This window comes from Passer domesticus, chromosome 3 (genome assembly GCF_036417665.1).
Source record: "Passer domesticus isolate bPasDom1 chromosome 3, bPasDom1.hap1, whole genome shotgun sequence".
Classification (NCBI taxonomy): domain Eukaryota; kingdom Metazoa; phylum Chordata; class Aves; order Passeriformes; family Passeridae; genus Passer; species Passer domesticus.
In genome coordinates, this window is record NC_087476.1 from 90,102,630 (window position 1) to 90,124,094 (window position 21,465).

A 21,465-nucleotide genomic window follows, 5' to 3' on the forward strand; every position below is an offset into this window, starting at 1 on the left:
TGCTATGCAGACAGGCCAAGAGGGTTGGGGCTGTTCAGCTTGGAGAAGATAAGACTCAGGCTCTCACATTCCAGTACCTAAAGAGCTGGAGAGGGACGTTGTGGTGGAGCAGGTAATGATAGGACAAGCAGGAATGGCTTTAACCTCGAGTACACTTTCAGTAAAGGAGGGTGGCAGTGAGGTGGGGATCAGTCTCTTCTGCTCTACCTACACTGAAAGAACAAGAGGGAATGGCCTTAAACTTAAAACCGCGGGTATTCTGGGTAAACATTAGGAAAAAAACTTCACTGTTAGGGTGGTCAGGCATTGGAATATGTGAAGTCACCATCCATGGAGATGTTCATGAGGTGTCTGGATCTGGCACTGGCTGATGTGGCTTAGTGGTTTCAGTGGTGGTGCTGGGTGGACTGGATGAACTGGAAGGTCTCTTCCAGCCTTGATGATTCTATGATTCCATGAAAGAAGATGGCATCAGATCAGTCAGCAGGAATAAATCCTTTACTGTGAGGGGGATGAGGTACTGGAACAGGTTGCCCAGAGAGGCTGTGAATGGAACACTTCCCATCCCTGGAAGCTTTCAAGGCCAGGTTGGATGGGGCTGTCATCAGCCTAGTCTAGTGGGAAGTGCCCCTGCCCAGGGCATGAGGATTGGAACTAGATGATCTTTAAGGTCCCTTCCAATCCAAGCTGTTCTTTGATTCTATGAACCAACTGTTTACTGATCAAAATTTATGATTTGGGTTCTCTAGCTATGTGCAACCATCTAAAAACTTACAGTCAAGAGACAGGTTCACATACATACTACCTTTTTCTACTACTCACTACCTTCTTCTCAGGGATGAACTAAACCACAGATGCTCCAATTAAAGCCCAGATTGATCAGAACTTTTTTGAAAGGCTAAAGGGCACAACTTTCCTTTGGTTTTTTTCTTAACAGGTTGATGAAAGATGAGGTAATGAGAAGCTTGTTGTCTTTTCCAAGGCTTAAGAAGCTGAGCTCGAGCTCAGTGGGCTGCTTGCTCCTGGTGAAGCCTTGCATTACAGGGGTTTGTTCACCCATATCCAGTGGGAAAAATTATGTGGCAGTTAGAGTTTACTAAAAACTCAAACTGGTATTGTAAAACAATAGCAATAGGTTTTTAGAGTCAGAAGTTTGAAACAGACTCTTTTGCTAATTTCTTTTTTTTTTAAGAGTCTTTTTTTTTCCTATTGAAAAACAAGACAGTTTTCACTCTTTTTTTTTTTTGAGATGTTCTACTGAATGAGAATGTGTGGAGTTCTATAGATCTCCCAACAAGCTTCATGGGCTGGGCTTCCTATTCAGGTAAAATGGGAAAACTACCTTGTGATCAAACTCATTGGTCCTCATTCATAAATCAGGAATTGAGGCAACTCTTTGTACCATGTCTGTTTTTTTCTAGACTGGATTTTAGTGCTTCAAAGAATGGCTCATTACTTTGTATTTGTCTGCTGTTTGGTAGCATAAGAAAGCAACATATTTATGTGTGGTTTCTAAGCAGTGTTTAGTACAATGAAGACTGAGACAAGCTTAACAATGACTTATATAATGGTGTAAGTTTCTCATTGTGTGTAAATTATTCCTAAAAGAGGAACATGTGACAAAATGCAATAACTGTGGCTAATTCAGCCCTCAGCAAGCATGCAAACAAGTGTACTGGAGGTGCTTAAGAGGTAGAAGTGAGGGAAGATAATCTGTATTTTTGGGGAGAAATGTTAAATCTTAAACTCTTCTGTTAGTTATCCATGTCACCACAGGCTGGACACTAGGTGCTTTTGAAATAATTGCTGGTAACCACGGACTCAGCCTTCCTGTAGAACCTGTGGAGCACATGCTCAGAGCAGCACCACTGGGAAATGTGACTGAGTTGGGAGTAGCTGGTTACACACTAGGCTGAGCTGGGAGTCTTGGGAGTTGCAGGAAAGAGAATTGGTTGACAGACGTGTGGGTGGTTTGTGTTTTGAGTAGGGAGATAGGGGTCCAGAGTGAGAGGGTAGGCTACCATAAAGCTAGGGCTGAAAAAGAGACAGAGAGGGAAAACTGTAGTTTTCTAATTTCTCTTACTCTTTACTGTAATATTTACAAGTTCTGCTTATCCAGAAAGACCGAATGCAAAAGAATTTTTTTATTTCCTTCTTGGTCTTCATCTTTCTCTGCCAGAACAGTTTTTGTGGCATTGTTGGGATGAGACAGAATTTGTTTTCAGCTTCAAACTGTAGTTTACCTGCTGAGGAGGGGGTATATATATATATATGTACTAGAGAGAGTTTGAAAGGAAAAACTTCGACCTCACGGTCACAATGCTTGCTATTGACGTTGCTATCGCCATGGATATCATTCCTCTTTGATATGATATAATAATGTATTCATTTTATAAGCCTGTACATGTCAAATTTGTGCAGGTCACTCTGTTCAGCACCTATCTGTGAACAGTTTGTTGTCTTAGGTTGATTCTCCTCTTACATACTCTGAGGAATGACCATTGAAGTTGATGATTTACATTTCTTGGATACCAGCACTGTTGTTTGCACCACTATTTAGTCACTGTCAAATGTGACCCATGCAGTTTTTGGAGATGCATATTCCTAGCCTGCTTCTGAATTTAGCTTGCTGCACTCTTACTAAGTAGAAGTCTGGGAGGGACAAAAAGAGACCTCCCTCTGAAATTTAATCCAGATCACACATGTGGTGTGGTACAGAACAAGAACCACAGAGACCTCTGCCAGCCCTAGATCTTATAAAATCTAAACACACCAATAATCACTGAGGTTATTTTTAAATGTTTAACACGGCTCTCCAAGGCACATACACATTTAACATCTGTATCTCTTTAAAGAGTTATTTATTCCAATATATCACAGCTCTGGCAGTAATTTTGTGTTAATTGCTCAGAACAGGCTGAACTTCGGAGGGTTATAAATTTCAGTATGACATGTACTGTGGGTTTGTTTTAGTTTTGTTTGGTTTGGGTTTTTTTTTTCCAAATTTACATATACTGAATAGCCAACTAACCTGACATCATTGGGAGCTCAGGATGGTTGGTGTCTGTCCATTTCACTCCACAAGTGTGGATTTATGGCCATGAGTCATGGAAGTAGAATTACCTTTTCATGAGGTTAGCGTGATCTGTCTTTCCATATAAGATGCTTCTATGGTAATGTTGATCATGTTACTAGGGTGATGTAAAAACATTAACCAAGTGTTTTACACAGAATTCATTTTAAAGGAAACTGGGCATTAAGTTCTGTTCCCTTACTAATGCATATGCTTATCCATACTTAGAAATACACTTTAGTGCGTGAATTTTAGTCCGAGCACTAAAGTACCTTAGTGGCACTTAAATTCCCAAAAAGATTTAAGCCATAATGCCATCTCTCTGCTGCCTAACCCCAAATTTCTGTTTTGTCTCTGCCCATGCACATACATCAGGATTCATCACTTGCATTTTCATTCTGTGTGGTTGCTCTAGGAATGTGATCTGAGTGAGAACCTGCCTGCCTGTCTGACCATCAGGACCTAACTTGGCTTTCATTTTGACCACACAGACATTTCATGAAGCCGTGGAATGGTTTGGATTGGAAGGGACATTTGAGACCACCTAGTTCCAGTCCCCCTGCTGTGGACAGGGATGTCTTGCACTAGACCAGGTTGGTGAAGGACTCGGCCAGCCTGGCCATGAACACTTCCTGGGAGGGGCATGGAGCTGTGCCATGGGAGCTGTGTGTTTATTTAGAGGGCTTGCTTAAAAAATTCACACTCCAGTAGTTTCTCCACACTGATTACGTGGATGGCACGAGCTAGTCAGGGGGCTGTGGGTGTCAATATCTCTCTTTAAAACTCAAGTTTCTTTATCAACTCTGGCAGGGTTTTGGGTTTTTTTTTTTTTTTTTTTTTTTTTGTTTTGTTTTTTTTTGGCAGGATGTCTTGTCCAGCCCCTGCATTCATATCCTTCTTTCATTTGCGTGCACAGGAGTAGTACATTAGTGCTTTACTACTTAAGGAGCAGTATGGAATGCCAGACATAACTGGATAGCCTCTCAGCAGCTACAGCACTGATTAAATGTCTGTGAGCAGCAGAACCAGAGGCTTGGCAAAGAGGGTAGAATGTGTGCTCAGTGTCTGCGAATATTTAGAGTGAAGTGGTCAGTTGTGAAAGACTTTAACTAAAAAAAAATTTTTTTTGCTTGTGGCAGGTTGGATTTCAGAAGGAATCCCTTTCCCGTATTTGCATTGTTGTTTCTAAGCAAGTAGTGTCCAGAATGACCTTTCCCGTGCTTTAGGAAATTGTTAAACAACAATTGTGAATGCTGGTGGGGGACTGTGCAAGCAATTTGGATAATGAGACAATGAAACACATCTTAAAGTATCTGGAAAAAGCCACCAATCTCTAAATGGCTTTAAATGATGGCACTATATTTTTTGGAAGAGATATAAAATGGTCCTCCAACTATGTTCTGTGTCCTTCTTCTCTGATGCACTTATTGCTGTCCATGGACATTGTACGAGGTTTGTGTGGCCAGGTTTTAGTAGCATTTCCTCCTTTTGAATAAGTGTTTGTGCAATTTAATATCTGCTTTAGCTTCCTGTAGAATAGTTTCCCTTCTCTTTGAGCGAAATATTTTGCTGTGTGCTGTAAACCATCTTTGTAACATTCTGCTTATTTGAGTATCGACTCCTAGAAAGATGGGAAGTGTCAGTGCAAGAGGGTAGGAGAGAAAAAATGCTGTGAAGAAACTCAGATAAAAGTAACAACAGATAAACAGAGCACTTCTTGGTGCTTTTTACTAGATGCAGAGAAGCATGGTATTACTTGAAAGGTGGATAAATTTTTAAAAATAAATCTCTCCTTCCTTTTGTTACTAATTTTAAGGATTTCTTTTTTTTTTAACCAAATATTGGTAAACCCCTCAGAATTAGAACAGATAACTGGTTTCTCTAACCACCCTTTCCTCTATCCATAGATAGTTTTACTGATGCAGGGAAATGTGATGTGGCCAAGCTCAGAATTCAAATACATACACCCAACACACACGCATGCACAAATAAACAAAGCAGAACCTTTGATTCTAAACATGAAACGTGAACAGTCTAATACACTAAATTTATTTTCTTTTCTATTGGTTTCTGAAATTAGTACACACAAGTAATTTTTCTAAGTCTTTTTCTACAGTCATGAGGAATGAGGATGTCACACCATCAAATGTGGGGCTTGGAGAATGTGTGACAAACCCATGGGGGTTAGCAGCAAATGTGGGAGCTACAAGCCCTGTGTGATCCAGCTTCAATGGTTGTAGCAGACTGAAATAAGAGGGGAAGTTCTCACCATGCCAGAATCAGAGGGCTGTGCTTCTCCAAGGCAGGTGGGGAAGGATCCCTGGTTTTAGCCAAGAAAGGTAGCAGCACTTCATTCAGTAGAGAGATTATTGTACATTTACTTGTTCCCAGCTAATACCTGTTCTCATCTCACCTCTCAACCAAGCAATCATCAATGGATGGAGAGTTTGGACTGTGGCAGTGGTTTGGATAGCAGCATCCAAGGCACACGTGCTCTTCCCTCACAGAAAAGTGTCTTCCATGTGTCCAGGAGAACTGACTGAACTCTCAGTTCTACATGTGGGCAATTCTGCATGTAAAACAAATCCTTTGGAGGCAGGAAAATTAGCCAAATGTACATTTTCCACTTAGGTTACAAAATAGTCTGTAACTGTTCTGTAACCTGGGTAACTGATGTTCTATTTGTATTACACAGAGGATTATTTTATTTTTTAATGTATATTTGATTCATAGATTGCTTACACTTGTGGTGTTGATATTGCTGGTACAGATAGAAAGTGTAAAACGCATTAACAACAAAAAACTCCCCACCCAAATTCCCAAACTCAAACAAGTGAACAAAAAAGAATAATAAAAGAAAACAAACAAACAAACAAGGACACCCCGCACCCACCCCACCCCCCCCACCCCCCCCCAGCCAAAAAGACCCTAAAACACTGTGAGTTTTCCTTGGATTGAGAGGAGTACCATTAATTACTGGTGTTTTGATAGTTTCACTTGACTGTAAGTGATAATCACGTGGCAAGAATATTTACTCTTCTGTTCAGGAGCTTTCTAGTGACTTATCACAATTTGTGAATCTTCATAAGGCTTGCTCAAAAGACCCAGCTTTCAAATGTAAAGAATTTTATTTTCCTTGGGATGAAGAAAGGGTAGAAAGAATGGTATTGGTTATTGTCCTTGTCTTTCAGATGGAGGAATTGAGGTATTGGGTAGTTTGTGTATTTAAGTCACACAGCATGGCAGGAATGAAAATCTGATACTTAGATGTGTAATGGCTCTTTAATACCACAGAAAGTCTTGGAGTAGCTGACAGACTCTAAGAGCTCCAAATGTGATTGAGGATGATGAAGACCCTATTGCAGGGGACATTCAGGAGATGGCACTTAGGTCAGAAGCCTGTCAGAGAGAAGCTGGGGAAATGAGAGAAGCGGTTAAAGGAACTGAAAAGAACACTGAATCACCCTTCAGTTGTATTAGTAATAATTAACCTGTTAGAAAGTCCAGTGAGAACTGATGACCAGAGTACAAAGGGAACAGAGGGCTGAGAAGCTGAAGAAATAGAGATCATTCCCCAGCCAGAACCCTCTACAGGACAGGACAAAGTGAAGAGCACAAGCAGAGGATCTGCCTGAGGCTGAACTGACTATAGGTTGAGTTTTTGAGAAGAATCAGCACTAACCAAGTGAGTTTTCAGTAAAAAGCTCAAACAAAATGGAAAAAGAAAATTACCTAGATAAATACTTGAAGAGAGTCAGAATGGATTTTACAGCATTTAATTCAGGCTTACAGGCACATCTGGAGTTCTTGGAAAGAGTTGACAGATATGTGGATCAGGGGAGATTCAGTAGGTTCATTTTATGACACCTCTAAAGAGGTTTCACTAAATTCACTCAACAAATAAGTATTTCAAGAAACGGAATAGTTATGAGTAGGGAAAATGCATATCTCTGATTAAAATGTAGAAAAGAGAGTAAAGCTAAGCTATGAGTCTCCCCTGAGGGGCAGGTGATCCAGTGATGTTCCACAGGAAACTTTACTGGGACCTGCAGAGCTCAACACTTCCACAAATGATCTGGTAGGAGCGTGACTAAAGTAGCAAGAAGGTTGATGATGGTGCAACTTAGGACAGACAGGAGAAAGGCATTTTCAGAAGACTACAAAGAAGACTTTATAGCACTTGAAAATTAAAATGGCAGATAAAATTCAATGTAAGTAAACACGAGGTAGTGTATATGGGAAAAATCCGTCCTAGCATCATATATGAAGAGTTGGGCTTGAGTTGCTGCTCAGGAAGGAGATCCTGGGATTATGATAGATTGTTGCATTGTGTGGGACTTGATGCTGGGCAGTCATCAAAACTGCAAACCTCTTTTCTGGAGTTCTTAGGAAAGGGACAGTGAACATCAAGATCCCTCTGTATCAACCCATGGCTTGACTACAACTTGAATACAACATGTAGTTACAGTTCTTTTATGTTAAAGAGTGAAGAAATGGTTAGGGAAAGGGTTTCTTTTGTCTTAGGAAAGCCGCAATTTTCCCAGAAAAAAACTGGGTAGGAGGAACAATCAAGGATGTAAAACGGCTGCCAAAAAAAGAAAAACAAAACAACAACAACAACAAAAAAAAACCACCCCAGGACTGCTTAGGCTAGGACAAACAGTTACTGGGAGCAGGGTCAAACAAGAAGCTTCTTCTTCTAAGTGGTGATAGCCCTATGGAACTTGCTGCCAGAAGTTACTGCAGATGCTGGTACTGTAGATGAGAAACTGGTCAAAACATTTGACAGAAAGATCTGTGGAAGGGTACTACCTAAAGAATTCATGGAAAGCTTGTGTGACTCACCAGCTGAAAATAGTTGGTGTGGGAAAGCACCCAGGGGAAGCGTCCTCGCCCTGCTCTTATTCTTCCTTGGACAGCTGCTTTTGATCAGAGCTGTAGGAAGAGAGCTGGGCTGGGTGGGCCCTGGCAGCGAGCTGCAGGGGCTGCCCAGCTGGAATGCAGCAGCTACGTGCTGTGCTAACCTGGGCAGCAGGACGAGAGCCCAGCTGGCCCTGGATGAGCCCCCTCAGACGCCGGCAGCAGCCCGAGCTGCGGCTGCACGGAGAGCTCATCCTCCGGCTGGCACCAGTCAGCCTGAGCTGGGATTCTTGCTGTCATCGCTGGGATGTCCCCAGCTCTGAGCTGGCTGGTATAAAATATTGCTATTCCTCACTACTATTTGCTGCGTGGGCATTCCCACCAAGTGGGCATGGTCGTGCACAACTTATTGTGGTGGAGTCTACAAATATAAAGATGCTAAATTCTCAAAGGAGGAGAAGTATTCCAGCTTTAACTCTCTCGGTTTGTTTCCATTTTCTATTTATTAATTTCATAGATCTAATAATTTTTTCTGAGTGTCAGCTTTAGTACACTTACACTGGGGTCTGAAAATCATTAGGTTGAGGTTTTTTTTGGTTAATGGATCACTGTCAGCAGTAGTAAATATTTGCAGCCAGAACCGATGCTGTATTAAGAATAGATTCCAGTGTATTCTCTTTTTAACTGTGATGGCTTTGAAGATCTAATAGCACTGAAAATTACCAAATAACTATTTTTATCCCTAGAGTCAGCAGTTCTGACTCACAGTGTCCATTAAGGAAATGAATTTTAAACAACAGAATTCTTAAAAATTATTGTCACTCATTATCTTAACTACACTTAAAAAGGGAGGGCATCTATTATAGAAATGAAAATATTCTATTGGTGCAATTACAAACTAATGAAGACTGTTACAAAGTAGTTATGTTAATTAATATCATTGCACATTTAATGCCGGGATGATTCTCAAGGTCTCCAGCTGGGGGCACTGGGCAGACACGGAAACCTGGCGATGCCCAGCGTGAGTGAGATTTGCATCTAGACCAGAACTGTGCTGGAGGGGAGGAGGCGGGGAAACCGAACCACCAAGGAAAATGGATGTGAGATACAGTCATCACCCTGAATTTGAGAATTTCCTAAGACCAAGTGGATTTTACTTTCAAAATTCTTATGCTAGTGACAAACAGCTGTATTTTATTTTCATTACCCATAAATCATCCAGATTCTTTAGAAAAATTATCCCTTTAATCAATAACTTCAAATTCTAATGGGCCCAGGTAGAAAAGTCATTGTAAATTCAAATTTGTTGCCATTCAGTTTCATTAAATATTTCCAGCCTTGTACAAATCATTGTCTCTACCTACCTTTAATATTGTCATTTATTCATTTATATCAGGGAAAAAGCTAGAAAATAAATAGAAGATGCTCCTTGTCAAAATACATTGTAAAGCCTAGCATGCTTTGAGGTCTACATGGGCCTGGAAGGACAGATTTAGCATCTAGAACAAGACCTGAGGAGAAGGTGTGCCATATAATTGCTCAAGGAATACCAACTATGCTATTAGGAATATGTCAGAAACCAATGGTGGTTTCATGCTTTCAACTCATATAATTTAAAAAAAAAATTTTAATACCAATTCAGGAAATCGTAGCCCTAATTTTGTTGGTAAGGTTTTCTAAACTAGGCCAGGCAGATGATTTTTAAGTTAGCCAATTTAATGTTGAACAGAAAAAGCAGAGTTTGATAGTAGCTATAGGAGAATGTATGAAAGGGTGAACAAACTTATGGGGACTGCACAACTGTAAATGGATGGACCAAGGAAAGTAAACATTCAACATTGCCAAGCTCAGAGTAGCCTAGATCTTCCTTCCAGATGATATTTTTAACTGGATTTTGCAATAGAGCAATGGATTTCCTGATCCCTGGAGCTCCTGGCCTACTATCTGGCCTCTGCATTACAAGTTATGACTGCTTGCAGTGGACTGAAGCCAAAAGTTTTTGTCCACACCACCGGCTGTCAAAACAGAGGGACTTCTGTCTGGGTGTGTAGATACTTGGTTGTGGAAAAGCAGGAGGGAACATTTTGTTCATCTTTCCTCATGTTTCTCCCCAGACACACCAATACACTGACACAGAGAAAAAACCAAAGCCCTAATCATGCCATACTTCCTTAGTATCTTCCATGTAATTATAGAAAGCAATCTAGAAATATTAAGGCTTCAGAGTAGCAAAAGCATTAGGGGATCAGAAAGTTGAACAAACTCAACTATCACCTGGTCGGTTGCAAGTTTAGGAAAGGTTCAGGAGTTCTTTTTAACAGTCCTTTAATCTAAGATCTAGGCCACAAATAAGAAGTTAGCCTGGAATCCACAATCAACCTTGAAACAACAAAATTCTGTTTACACCTTAACAAGCAGTGAACAGTACCAGTTTGACTTTATAAGATCCTCATTGTTGCAAACCTGTAAAGAGTGTTTGCTTTTTAATATCTCAGTGTTGTTTCAAGAGAATGAAGTTGCTCTTGGACCTTGACATGTAGAATTAATTAAATGACACGTGAATAAATATATATTAATTCTTTTTTATTAAAGTATCAAAACAAACTTCAGAATAGAAAACAAACTGCTTTTTAATGCATTTTAAGGGTTCTCCTGAATAAAGTATACTTTGAGAAAACTCATGCAACATACTGTGTAGCTGTTTAAACACTCTTTTCTGGGGCACAGTCAAGTGACCCTGAGTACCATCATTTCCAGAGCAGCGTGCAGGAGCACGCACACACACACACACACATACGAAAGCAATACAGAGCAGCTATGACTGCACATGTAAAGAAGTAAAAATAGATTATCTTCTGACAATAGTAGTGGTACATATTAACATTTGGCATGCCGAGTAAATAAGATCAAGCAACAAAAGCATGACGCCTGCGTCACCAGTGATATGGTTAAAAGCAACCATACAAATTCCCTAAGGGAGACACATGAATTCTGTCATTACAGTCTCTCTGGTAACACTTTATAACCAATTATGAGACAAACAGCCCTGTCTGCTGGTATTTGAGAGGTGAAAAGCAAAGCCAAGGTGTACGATCCCAGGCCGATGCCTTGGTTTTGTATTTCCACATTACAGAAGTCAAATAATCATCAAACATCATTTGACAGGTTTATTGTACACACTCCACGTATATCTGTTGTCTGATAAACACTGGCCCAATTGCATGTAGAACTTGCCCTTTAAACCAGAGAAGTTGCCACAGAGGCTCCAAACTCTGCTTACATGAAAAAAACTCTCACTGAAATCAATAGAACCTCCTTCCAACATACAGAGAGATCATGGATTCTTAAGAGAGAATTGGACCTAGAATGTCACCTTTGTAATACATTCACTTTTCAGATACATGAAGTACATACCTTTTACATGTGATATAGGACATTACAATATATCCAGACCTTAGGAAATGGTATTAAGTAGTTCTGTTGCAGAATATAACAATCATATGAGGACCAGGTACAATATGGGATGGACTCATGCGAGACTTGCAGGGTAAGAAGCTCATGGCTGAGGTATCTTCAAGTTTAGCCTTTAGAACAAACACACAATTTCAACACTGCAGAACTGGTGTAAAATATTATGCACTGTAAGCTCCACTTGTATTCTGCTTTGTTTAAATTGTGACATTGAACAGTCAGACACCACTGATAGAGGTACAGAATCTTGGAAGGTACAATATCTGCCAATCATTCAAGACACTCAGTGCCTCATCTTCAAAAAAGATGAAGGATGAAGGATAAGTGTTTTTAATAGTGGTGTCTCAAATACAACTGGTGAAGTTTAGGAATATATAATATTAAACACCAAGAGATAAAAGTAAAAAGACAGCGCAACACTTGTGTTTTCAGTTTTATCTTGCTCGCAGTATTTATTAGCTCTACTCATTATAATATTAGTGATAAATAAGGATAATATTTTCTTTTACAAAAAAAAAATTGTAAGGGTATATTTTATAGAAATAAACAATCTGAGAATTTCACAGAAACATCAGAATTTCAACACTCATAGCTCCAACTGTTTTGTCCAGCAGCTCTTCTACCAGTTCAAAAACATCTAAAGTTAGTATTTAATAAAAAAATTAAACAATTATTCACTACATCAAAACTCTTGCCTCCTTTAGATTCTAAGTAACACTTTTGATTGACTGTAGTTGTCACTCAAATCTAAAATAAAAGTAGCTACAATCATAATTTTTCCCTCTGAGTCACTTGGCAAAAGGAAGTAATCTTGACCAGGATGGAAAAATCTTTGCCAAGCTCTTATGCCTGTAAGAGCTATCTGCATGAGCAGACCCACTGAAATCCATGGAACCTCTACTGTGACTGAGGGGTAATAGCATGAATTAAGGCTTGTAGGATTAAATCCTAGATGAATTTTAAAAAATATTTCTGTTTTTCAAGGTTCAGGAGTCTGGGATTCACTCCTGCAGTTCTTTACTTGAGCAAAACCTCTATCAATATCCCTGCACAGTTAGTTTCCTTTTTCCAATTCAGTGGGTTTAATTCACCAAGTCAGTAAGTGATGATACAAGCTGCTCTTCAGCAATTCAAGGAAAAATTGTAGTCCCCAGGGGGTAGTATCTGGGGTGATAGCTCATAAAATACAAGCTAGGCTACCTAGATGTTTTGCAAGAAACATTTCTTTGTCACACTTACTAGACCCTTCAAATTCAGTCACTGAGATGAGTCAGAAAAAACCCACATGAGTGTTGTGAAAAAAATGACAAAGCTTGGTTGAAACTACAGGGGTTTTTTTTGTGTGTGTGTATGTGTGTGTGTGTGTTTGTGTGTGTGTGTGTTAGGTTAGAATGCAACATTACACATCAGTACATTCTGCTAGAAACCGTCCTCCTGGAAATTCAAAAATACTCAGTCTTCTTTCCCTACCAGCAGCAAGGAAGAGCAGTGTCCATCCAGCACAGCTGCCTGTGCCCCGTGCATCGCTGGAAGTCAGTGTTCTAGCACAAACCTCGTGAGTGCAGATACTGTATACTAGCAGAGCTAAAACTTCAGAAGCTGTTGTCTGTAGCTCCTAGGAACAGCAAGTATGACAGGTGCAAACCCTACATTGGAGGCAGAAGGCTCTTCAATTTGATTGAGACCAGATCTTCCAAAGGCAAGAATCGCTGTCAAGCCAAAATGATTCTTTCCACTCATGAAAGCAACCTGCCCTTCCTAAAGGCTCTTGACTAATAGAATCCTACACATTATGTCAGACTCCCCCACGGATTCTGGTAGCTGTTAAAAACATTTTAAATATTTCCACGTTTGCTGTATCACTTAACCTTGCAATGTGCCTTCTTTGATCTGTTGAATAAAAAGATTTCTTTCATCTTCAGGTGTCCTTCCGTTCTGTGCACGGACTATACACGTGGGCCTGTGCAGATTGAGCATGTATATCAAATGCTGCTTCTCATTCTTCAGCTCCTCGATCTGGGCTTTCAACTCTGCATTGATGGTTTCCAGCTTCTCAGATTCCTAGCACAAAGGACACACACAATTTTACACTGAGAAGTTTAAATAGTAACTTGCTGGGTTTTTTTCTTATAGTTGTTGTCTTTTATGGGTAGGAAAGCATATGGCTGGCAGAGAAAGGAATCACATATACTTAGTGTGCTGCAATGATAAAACTTTGTATGTTGTATCTAATTCTACATTCCCCAACCAGTAATGGCCTGAAAACCAGATTGAGAGTTATCTCCTTTGGCCTCTAGAAAACGTAATGAAAGTTGGAAAGTGAAACTAAAACTGGTATTCACTCATGGTGACAGATACCCAAAATATTATTGCTATCTTCTGCAAAATAGAAGATATTTCTGAGCTTTTTGGGTCAAAAATTGACACAAAATTATCTACGCTGCTTCATAACTCCCTGGAACATCAGGTCACATATCTATAAACCCATGTTAAGCTAGCAAAGTGCAAACATAGCTTTTTTTCTCTGCCCCTAGACATAGGAATAAACAGGCCTGTATACTTAGATACAGGCTTGGTACCACTGAAATACAGTTTTACATCACAGCACAGGAGGCGAAGATGTGACTGGGCTCCTAGGACAGAGAATTCAAGCTACCACACTACTCTGTTCATAAAGAAGTCAGAAATTACTTGTAGGTGCTTGCAGGCTCTCCACAGTGAATATTTTACGAAATGTGATTTTACTTCTTTTTGTGTTCAGTGTACACATCTATGTTAACATTGTCCCCGTAGACAAGATTGGTCACTGAAGCAGTAATCTCTTTTCTCTCCTACCATGCTTTCACTTTGGCCAGTTTCAACCAGGTCTGGATTTAATATACGGCATGCTTATTTTTCATAACTAATGATTTTAAGGGTTTACAGAGTTTTGGGGGACATCTTTATGATTTTCTACTGTGACAGTACCCTATGCTATCTGTTTGGATCCTGTCAGGGTGGCAGATTAAGAACAATTCTAGCCAGTCACTTACTTTCTGCAAACATTCTGTTTTTTCCTTCTTTTTGTTTCGGCACTTGGCTGCAGCAATTTTATTCCTCTCCCTTCTTCTCTTTTTTCTTTCATCCTCTTCAGGAGAAAACTGTCCCAAAAAACAGATACACACAATCCATAAGATGCTGTAAACAGGAGAACTATATTTTGATAACTTCTGGATTTTTAAAATCCAGAAATTATCAAAATACTGGAGAGTGCTGTTAGTGCTCACATCCTGAGTTACATAAAAATGTGATTGGAACTTGTTTGCCATACAGTAGAAGGGTAGGAACTTCATTAGAATTGTCAATGAAAACCTGACTGGAGCGGGGTTGTGTGTAATCTATATGATGGCTCATTTAAAATCAGTGGTACTCAAAACCTTACTGAGTCTCCCCAGGCTCCCACACCTCCATCTCTGCTCCATTTTCCAGGGAGGAAAAGGAGGAAGGGCACAGGGAGCAGAATGGAGAATGTGTCGTGTGTGAAGCAGTGAGAAGTGGAGTGAATTAAAGGCAGCACCAAAAAGGGAATACTGTCACACTTCCTTCTGTTTCCTGCGGAAGCTCAGACCAAGGTGTAACTATTTCCTTAACCAAAACTATTTCTCCACTCTCAAAGAGCAATGTTTTTCATGGACAGTGTCATCTTTAAGCAAAAACATAGCGTGGACATAGCAGGTCCACGTCTTAACCCTCACGGGTTCTGCTGGACTGTCCTCAGGAAAACAGAACTTTAGCTGTGACTTATTCCAAGTTCAGCCACCACTGGGCTGGGAAACCAGATTAGCACTTGTTCTAATCACTGTAAAACATTTTCTGTAGTCCATAATTGAAAATCAAATATCCAACTATGATAAATACCAGAGGGTTTGCCTGAAGTACTCAACAGAGAGCCAAGCAGCTGGCTTAAGAGGAAACAAGTATGGTATAGAGGGCTGTTTATAGTTAATACAATTATTGGTCTTGTGGCAAAACTTCGTTAGAGAATTAATCATTCACACCAAAATTCTGTTTAAAGAACCCTACCTCTGTTTTCAGCGTTGATGTTTCAACTGGCCTTTCAGAAACAGTCACTGTATCCAAAGTGGAAGACATCCTGTGGAACTGACGCTTGTTCTGAATGGCAAACCTCAGTTCCTCCTTCACCAGGGGGGTTAAATTTGTGAAATCATCAAACCCCAGTGACCCTGCAGGGGACAAAGTGGGAACAATTGCGGAGGCGCTGACTTCTAATGCAGATACCTGGCCTGAGTGTTGGACCATCATTTTGCTGAAAGATAAAAAGAGATAATATTAATAGTCTTTCAACAACTTTAGAAAGGCAAATAATATATCTTAGAGGTATATTTCATACTGTGAATAATACTGTAGTTACATTGCTTCAGTCCCCATTCCTACTCTACCCCAATCTCTCAATAGAGACAAGCAGTTAAGAATTTGGACACTCAAAAAACCTTCAACTTTATGTTAAGTCAAAGTTAGTATTTAAAAGTAAGAATAGTATCAGCACATGACAAATTTCTAGGTCTTTCTGAAACTTAATATTTTAAAAATTGTGTGCAAGTGTGTATACTGTTAAGATTTGAAGTGGTAGTGTGTGGCAAATGAGAATCGAGTGAATAGGAAGAGAAAGAAAATAGGAACAAAAATCAGAAAGCCAATATGTAGTATTATTATTTAAAGCATAGAAGGAGAGTATCTTCATCTTCAGAGCTATACCACCACAAATTCCAGCTTCAAATGGACAGAGCATACCTTGTTCTCAGCTACACTTAGCTCAATGACTTCTACTAGAAGCTGAAACTTGATAACCACAACAGGATCTGTCACAAAGTTATCACACTCAATTTTGTACACAGTTGTAGATTTGGCTATAAACTCCTGAAAAATAGTTAACAATAAGAGCTGGCACAAAGGCAAAAGTCTCTACATGCTCTCTGGCTCCACAGCACAGGCTGAGTTGGAGGGATTGACTCATGAAAAATGTGAAGCCGTTTTTTTCATTCCTTTGCTCTTGTAAAATTTGAAACTGTCCTTATGTGCCCTCTATGAGAGGCTTGAAATTCTTAAATATTTATGGTTGGATCTTCTGCTGACTTAAAACAGTGTGATTGAAGAGTCTTTAGGAGAATTATGCAAATGTAAACCCATGGAGAAACCTCATTTCTAGTAGATTTCTGAAGAAAACAAACCTATCCAACGGTCTCTTTTTACAGTTCTCTTTTTAGTCATTCTTATTAATTATTTTTAGCCAGTTTTGAAGGGAGAGAGACCCCATGTGCTCTGTGAAAACTGGTGGCCCCACTGAGGGAGAGAGGCAAAACTCAGCAGTCAGTCATCCAAGCACAGTGGCTTAGCTGATGCACACATCCCTGCAAGTCACATCCCATCTCTCACCCAGCAGAGGTGAGATAAGAGGTCTGGAAGAAAACTGAGCACCTTTTGTGTGTGGTCCAAGGGACAAAAGGTGCAAATTCACAGGAAAACAGATTGTAATACTTCCCTGGTTCACAAAGTGACTTGTGTTAAATTGGATTCTACTGTGTTGGTTTTCCAGTTATCTCTGGTGCGTAGATTTTTGGTTTTGTTGTTGTTTTGGGGGTTTTTATAATAGCAGTATGGATAACTACAGTATGTAATTATCTACTCTGGATTAGAACCACAATAATTACAGGAAAGTCAATTGTAATTAACTTAGTGCAGGTAAGCAAATAGCTGCCTTGGGGCAGAAGTGTGGGTAAGCTAAATTTCCACATGGTGAACCCAGAACTGCACAGGTCCCTGTACGTTACTTCTGGAACCCAGCAAGAAATGTGTGGGGTCAGGTGCCTTGAGAAGAAGATAGAATTTGCTCTGAGATATCTAAAAATACACTGTAAATCCACACTGGTGCAAATGAGAATAGAACCTCGTTCATTGCTGTGAGGCAAACATAAAAATCAGAGGAGTGTGAATTGCCTGTTGCTGGAAAATATTAGGTCCAACTGCAGTCTTCCTCACCCAGTCACCACAGAAGATTTGAACATTTCCCAGAGTCTCAGGGTGAAATCCTGACCCCAGTGAAATCAAAAGGACTTTTTCTGTTGACCTCAATGGGGCCAGGATTTCACCCGTAGTTATTCAAGATGGGGAAATTATTTGGAACAATTTGTTATTCAGAAAGACCTTGGGAAATTTATGTAATTCTCTTCAGAAAGCCCCTGCTCATGAGTCACATTTAAAGTACTGATACAGTTTAATCCTATAATCTCAGAAAGCTAGCAGTTACTCTTTTCCAGCAAGTCAGAAATGGCCTTATTAATTTCCAGCTGAAGTATTATTACTATTTACCATTTACCAACATTCAACCATTCCACTAATTAAACAGGCTAATTCCAGATGACACTGAAACCCTCACCCCAGCAGAAATTTCAGTTATTTTCACTGACTGTGTCCTTGAATGCTGGTGATGGCTTCATTCAACAAAGTTAATTCTGTATAATTCAATCCAACCAGGAGTCTTAAAGCAACAGTAAAATTGTTTTTCCAGCCTCCAAGATAATTAGTTGGGCTAATAATTTTCAAGCTCTGGTGGTTTATTCAATTATTTTTCAGTTTAGGTGAACTTTTAATTAAGGTCAGCAGCAGCACCAGAGGAAACCAAGAATGTTCCTGAGAAATTGTGTTAATTGTGGATTTGTAGTAGCTAGTGCTAGTAGTAAGTGTACCACAAACACCACCAAAACCCCACAGTAATGGCTCCAGGTCCTCTCACGCACCTGTCACTAGTGTGTAAAAGAGGAGTGGTCAGGTGCCCAGAGCAGGAGAAAGTGTCCTTGACCATAGGAACTTGCTGCTCTCCGGCCCAGACAGCTCACTGCCCTCCCAGTCATCCTGAAATGCACCTCTAATTGCTCCAACAAGGTAGATGTTTTGCAGTTTCTGAGGAACAAATCCTTTTTCAGAAGTGTTTTATAAATAGGAAAATTAGATTTTACTATATTTAAAAAAAATGCAACAAGTTGCCCTTCTTTGTCCCAATTTTTGTACCAATTGTCCCTGTGTCTATAAGCCATGCAGAGCTCTATCTCATTTTCTCTGGGTTTTTGAAAGGTGGGGAAACAGTAGGAACAAGAATATCAAGCCTTAGAGCGTGATTCCATCGTGGCCTTTCTGATACAATCTCTGTTTACTGCGTTGGACCACGCACATGTTCTGCAGTTACTGCCACTGGAGGTGCTGAACACAGCCCGGCGCTGCCACCGGCACAGCTTGTTCCCGGGCTGAGTTAATGCTTCATTGCCTTAGCCTTACTTTCGGAATTCTCAACAGTTTTACCCTCCCAGTTCAGGTAGGTTCAAACAATTCTATTCATTCGTTCTCCCCCTGCTTTTTGTTTGTTGTTTTGAAGATGATTCTTTTCATCTACAATAAGCTTTTACATCTCCTCTGACAAGACTTTAAAATCCAAACAGGCTTCCTAGCTGTGCACTTCCATTATTTAAGGATATTCTTGTTTAATTTTAATATTGAAAGTGACTACTTTCAGTTTTTTCTTGCTTAACAGCAGATGGCTGACTGTGCTTCTTGGTTTTATTTCTTCATACGAATTCCTTTTCCTCTGGTGCTGATGCAATAAACCTTGATAACCACTGAGGTTAATCTTAAACGGCATTAAGAGCAATTACAGTTCACAACCTCTGTGCACGCTAGTTGACCTTAAGCTTTCTGACATCCCACATCGCTCCCAAAGCATTTTCTGTTGCCTTTCATTTTCCCAAACGCTGTTACTAGGAGGAAAATCGATTTCCAACAGGAAACTCGTTCTCTGAAAGAAGTTGTCCGTTGTGTCACGCCTGATTTGCTCAGCAACAGTTCAGCAACTGATCTACCTCACGGCAAGACCCCGGGACAGAAAGGAGAGCGGATATCCCTGGCTGTCACGAGAAGTTCCCGGTCGGTTTACGGGAATATCAGAGATAACTCTACGCGCGGCAGTGCGGGTTTGTCATCGCCTGGGCTGTCCCGCCGCAGCTCCCCGTGCCGGTGCCCGCGGTGCCGGTGCCCGCGGTGCCGCCGCCGCTGCCCGCAGCTCCGGGCGCGCCCGCTGCGCTCGGGCATCCCGGGCTGCCGGGGCCGTGTCGCCGCCGCGGCCGCCACCGCGCGGTGCCGAGCGGCGCTGCCGGCCCGGGACAGCCGGGGCCGGCCGGGCTCCCCCGGCGCTCACATCTGGCGGCGGCCCGGGCAGGGGCTTCCCCCAGATGTGAGCGCCGGCGCAGGGCCGGCGTCGCCGGGCGGGCTCGGGGCTCCGGCGGGGCTCGGCGGGGCCGGGGGCTCTGCCGGAGCTCAGGGCAGGCGGCGGCACCGCCGCGCCACACTTCGCCCGCGGCGGAGAAACTTTTGCCGGCGGTGCGGCGCGGGTTCCCCGGCGGGCATCCATCCCTCCGCGGCGGGACAGCCTCGCCGAGCTCAGCTCCCCGTCCCGCCGGCACGGGCAGCCCCGGCCGCTCCTCTCCGGTTCCCACCTACCTTCCTCCCGCCGCCGCCGCTCTGCCGGCAGCAGGGAAGGGGCTCCGCAGCCCCGCCGCGCTGCGGTCCGCGCTGCTCCGCCGCCTCCTGCGGGAGAGCAGCTCCCTCGGCTCCCCGCTCCTCTGCCGCTCGCCCGGGTTGCATCACCCCCCTTTTATAGCCGAGCGGGCAGCGCTGGTATTTACTCTGGCGGCGAGTCCCTGGCTGATGTCATGCTATTAATAGCCTCCCCGAAAGAGAGGGAGGAGGGAAGCGGGCCGTGGCGGTGATGCAAGGCTTCCCCGCCGGCACGGCACGGCACGGCACCGCACGGCACGGAACGGCACCGCCGAGCCGAGCCGAGCCGGGCCGGGACGAGCAGCATCCCTCGGCACCCCGACAGACCCCCTCGCCTTCCCTCTTCACCACTCTCCCCTTTATTTATTTATTTATTTTTATTAAGACTCCGAGAGTTTCTCTCTCCGGGCCATTTTGCTTCTGACAATAAATCAAAGTCCCTCTAGCGACAAAAAAACAAAAACCAAAACAAAAAGGGAAAAAAGAAAAAAAAAAGAAAAAAAAGGTGGCAATTGTATATTTTTCGAAAGGACTGAAAAGTGTGATCTTTCTCTAGAGGAAAAAAATTGTTCATGCCCCCCCCGTTTCCACCATTCTCCCTCCTCCTCCCCCCGCTACTTTAGATGACAGTGAAAAGTTCATTTCACATAGAGAAGAAAGCTCCGTTTTTTACTCTGAGGAGGAAAGACCCGTTTAATTAAATTATAGAAAGCTAAAAATAGCCCTGTTTGGGGTTTTTGTTTGTTTTGTTAGGGTATTTTGAAAAACTTTTCCTAAAACACAGCAGCATGCTGTGATCTCATGAAAAAACAGGGGATTCCTACAGCAGAGAGGGAAATACAGTTGTGGCTGTGGTAAAGGGGTTTTTGTTTAGTTCTTTTTTTCCCCTCTGATTTGTTAACAGACAGAAATTACCTATTAACAGCCTCCAAAGTGCTAGAAAATATGATGTTAAAAAACCCCCAAAAACAAAAACAAAACACCAAAAAACCAATTTAGGTGGGGGAGACACAGAAAGCTTACAAAGACAGATGCATAGGATTATCCAGTACAATAATAATTCATATTTAATATATGCAAACTTGTTATTAAGCAAGTGTTCAAGTGTCTGTACTTGACTTGGAAGGACCAGGACATTTCATGCTTGAGTGTATTGTAACTAAACCAACATAAAATGTATACCTTAATATATAAAATGTATCTACCAATCAAGTGCTCCAAATGGTTGATTGATTTTATAATGTTCAATATGCCAGTTTTGATAATAGGTAATAAGTCTTGAGTGGTGTATTCTGGGATATTTTAATTACTTGGAGTTTTTTGTCAAGAATACAGATTAGTAGTAAAATAGTAGTTTACAGAATTAGTAGAATAGAGAAATAGTAGTTTGGAAGTCTCTTTGTATCTCCCTTCTGTGTGCACGTGGTTGTCTGGATGTATATGTGTGTGTGTGTGTATAG

General features: G+C 41.4%; 1 protein-coding gene across 1 annotated transcript; it reads right to left on the minus strand.

Moving 5' to 3' along the window:
* Positions 1–12,755: 12,755 nt before the first annotated feature.
* Positions 12,756–20,099, minus strand: ATF3 (activating transcription factor 3). The gene is made up of 4 exons (XM_064414282.1): positions 19,949–20,099; positions 15,467–15,710; positions 14,437–14,544; positions 12,756–13,465 (listed from the first exon to the last, which is right to left on the minus strand). The coding sequence occupies exons 2-4, from the start codon at positions 15,704–15,706 to the stop codon at positions 13,268–13,270; spliced, it is 546 nt and encodes a 181-aa protein (XP_064270352.1). The 5' UTR covers positions 15,707–15,710; positions 19,949–20,099; the 3' UTR covers positions 12,756–13,267.
* Positions 20,100–21,465: the final 1,366 nt, after the last annotated feature.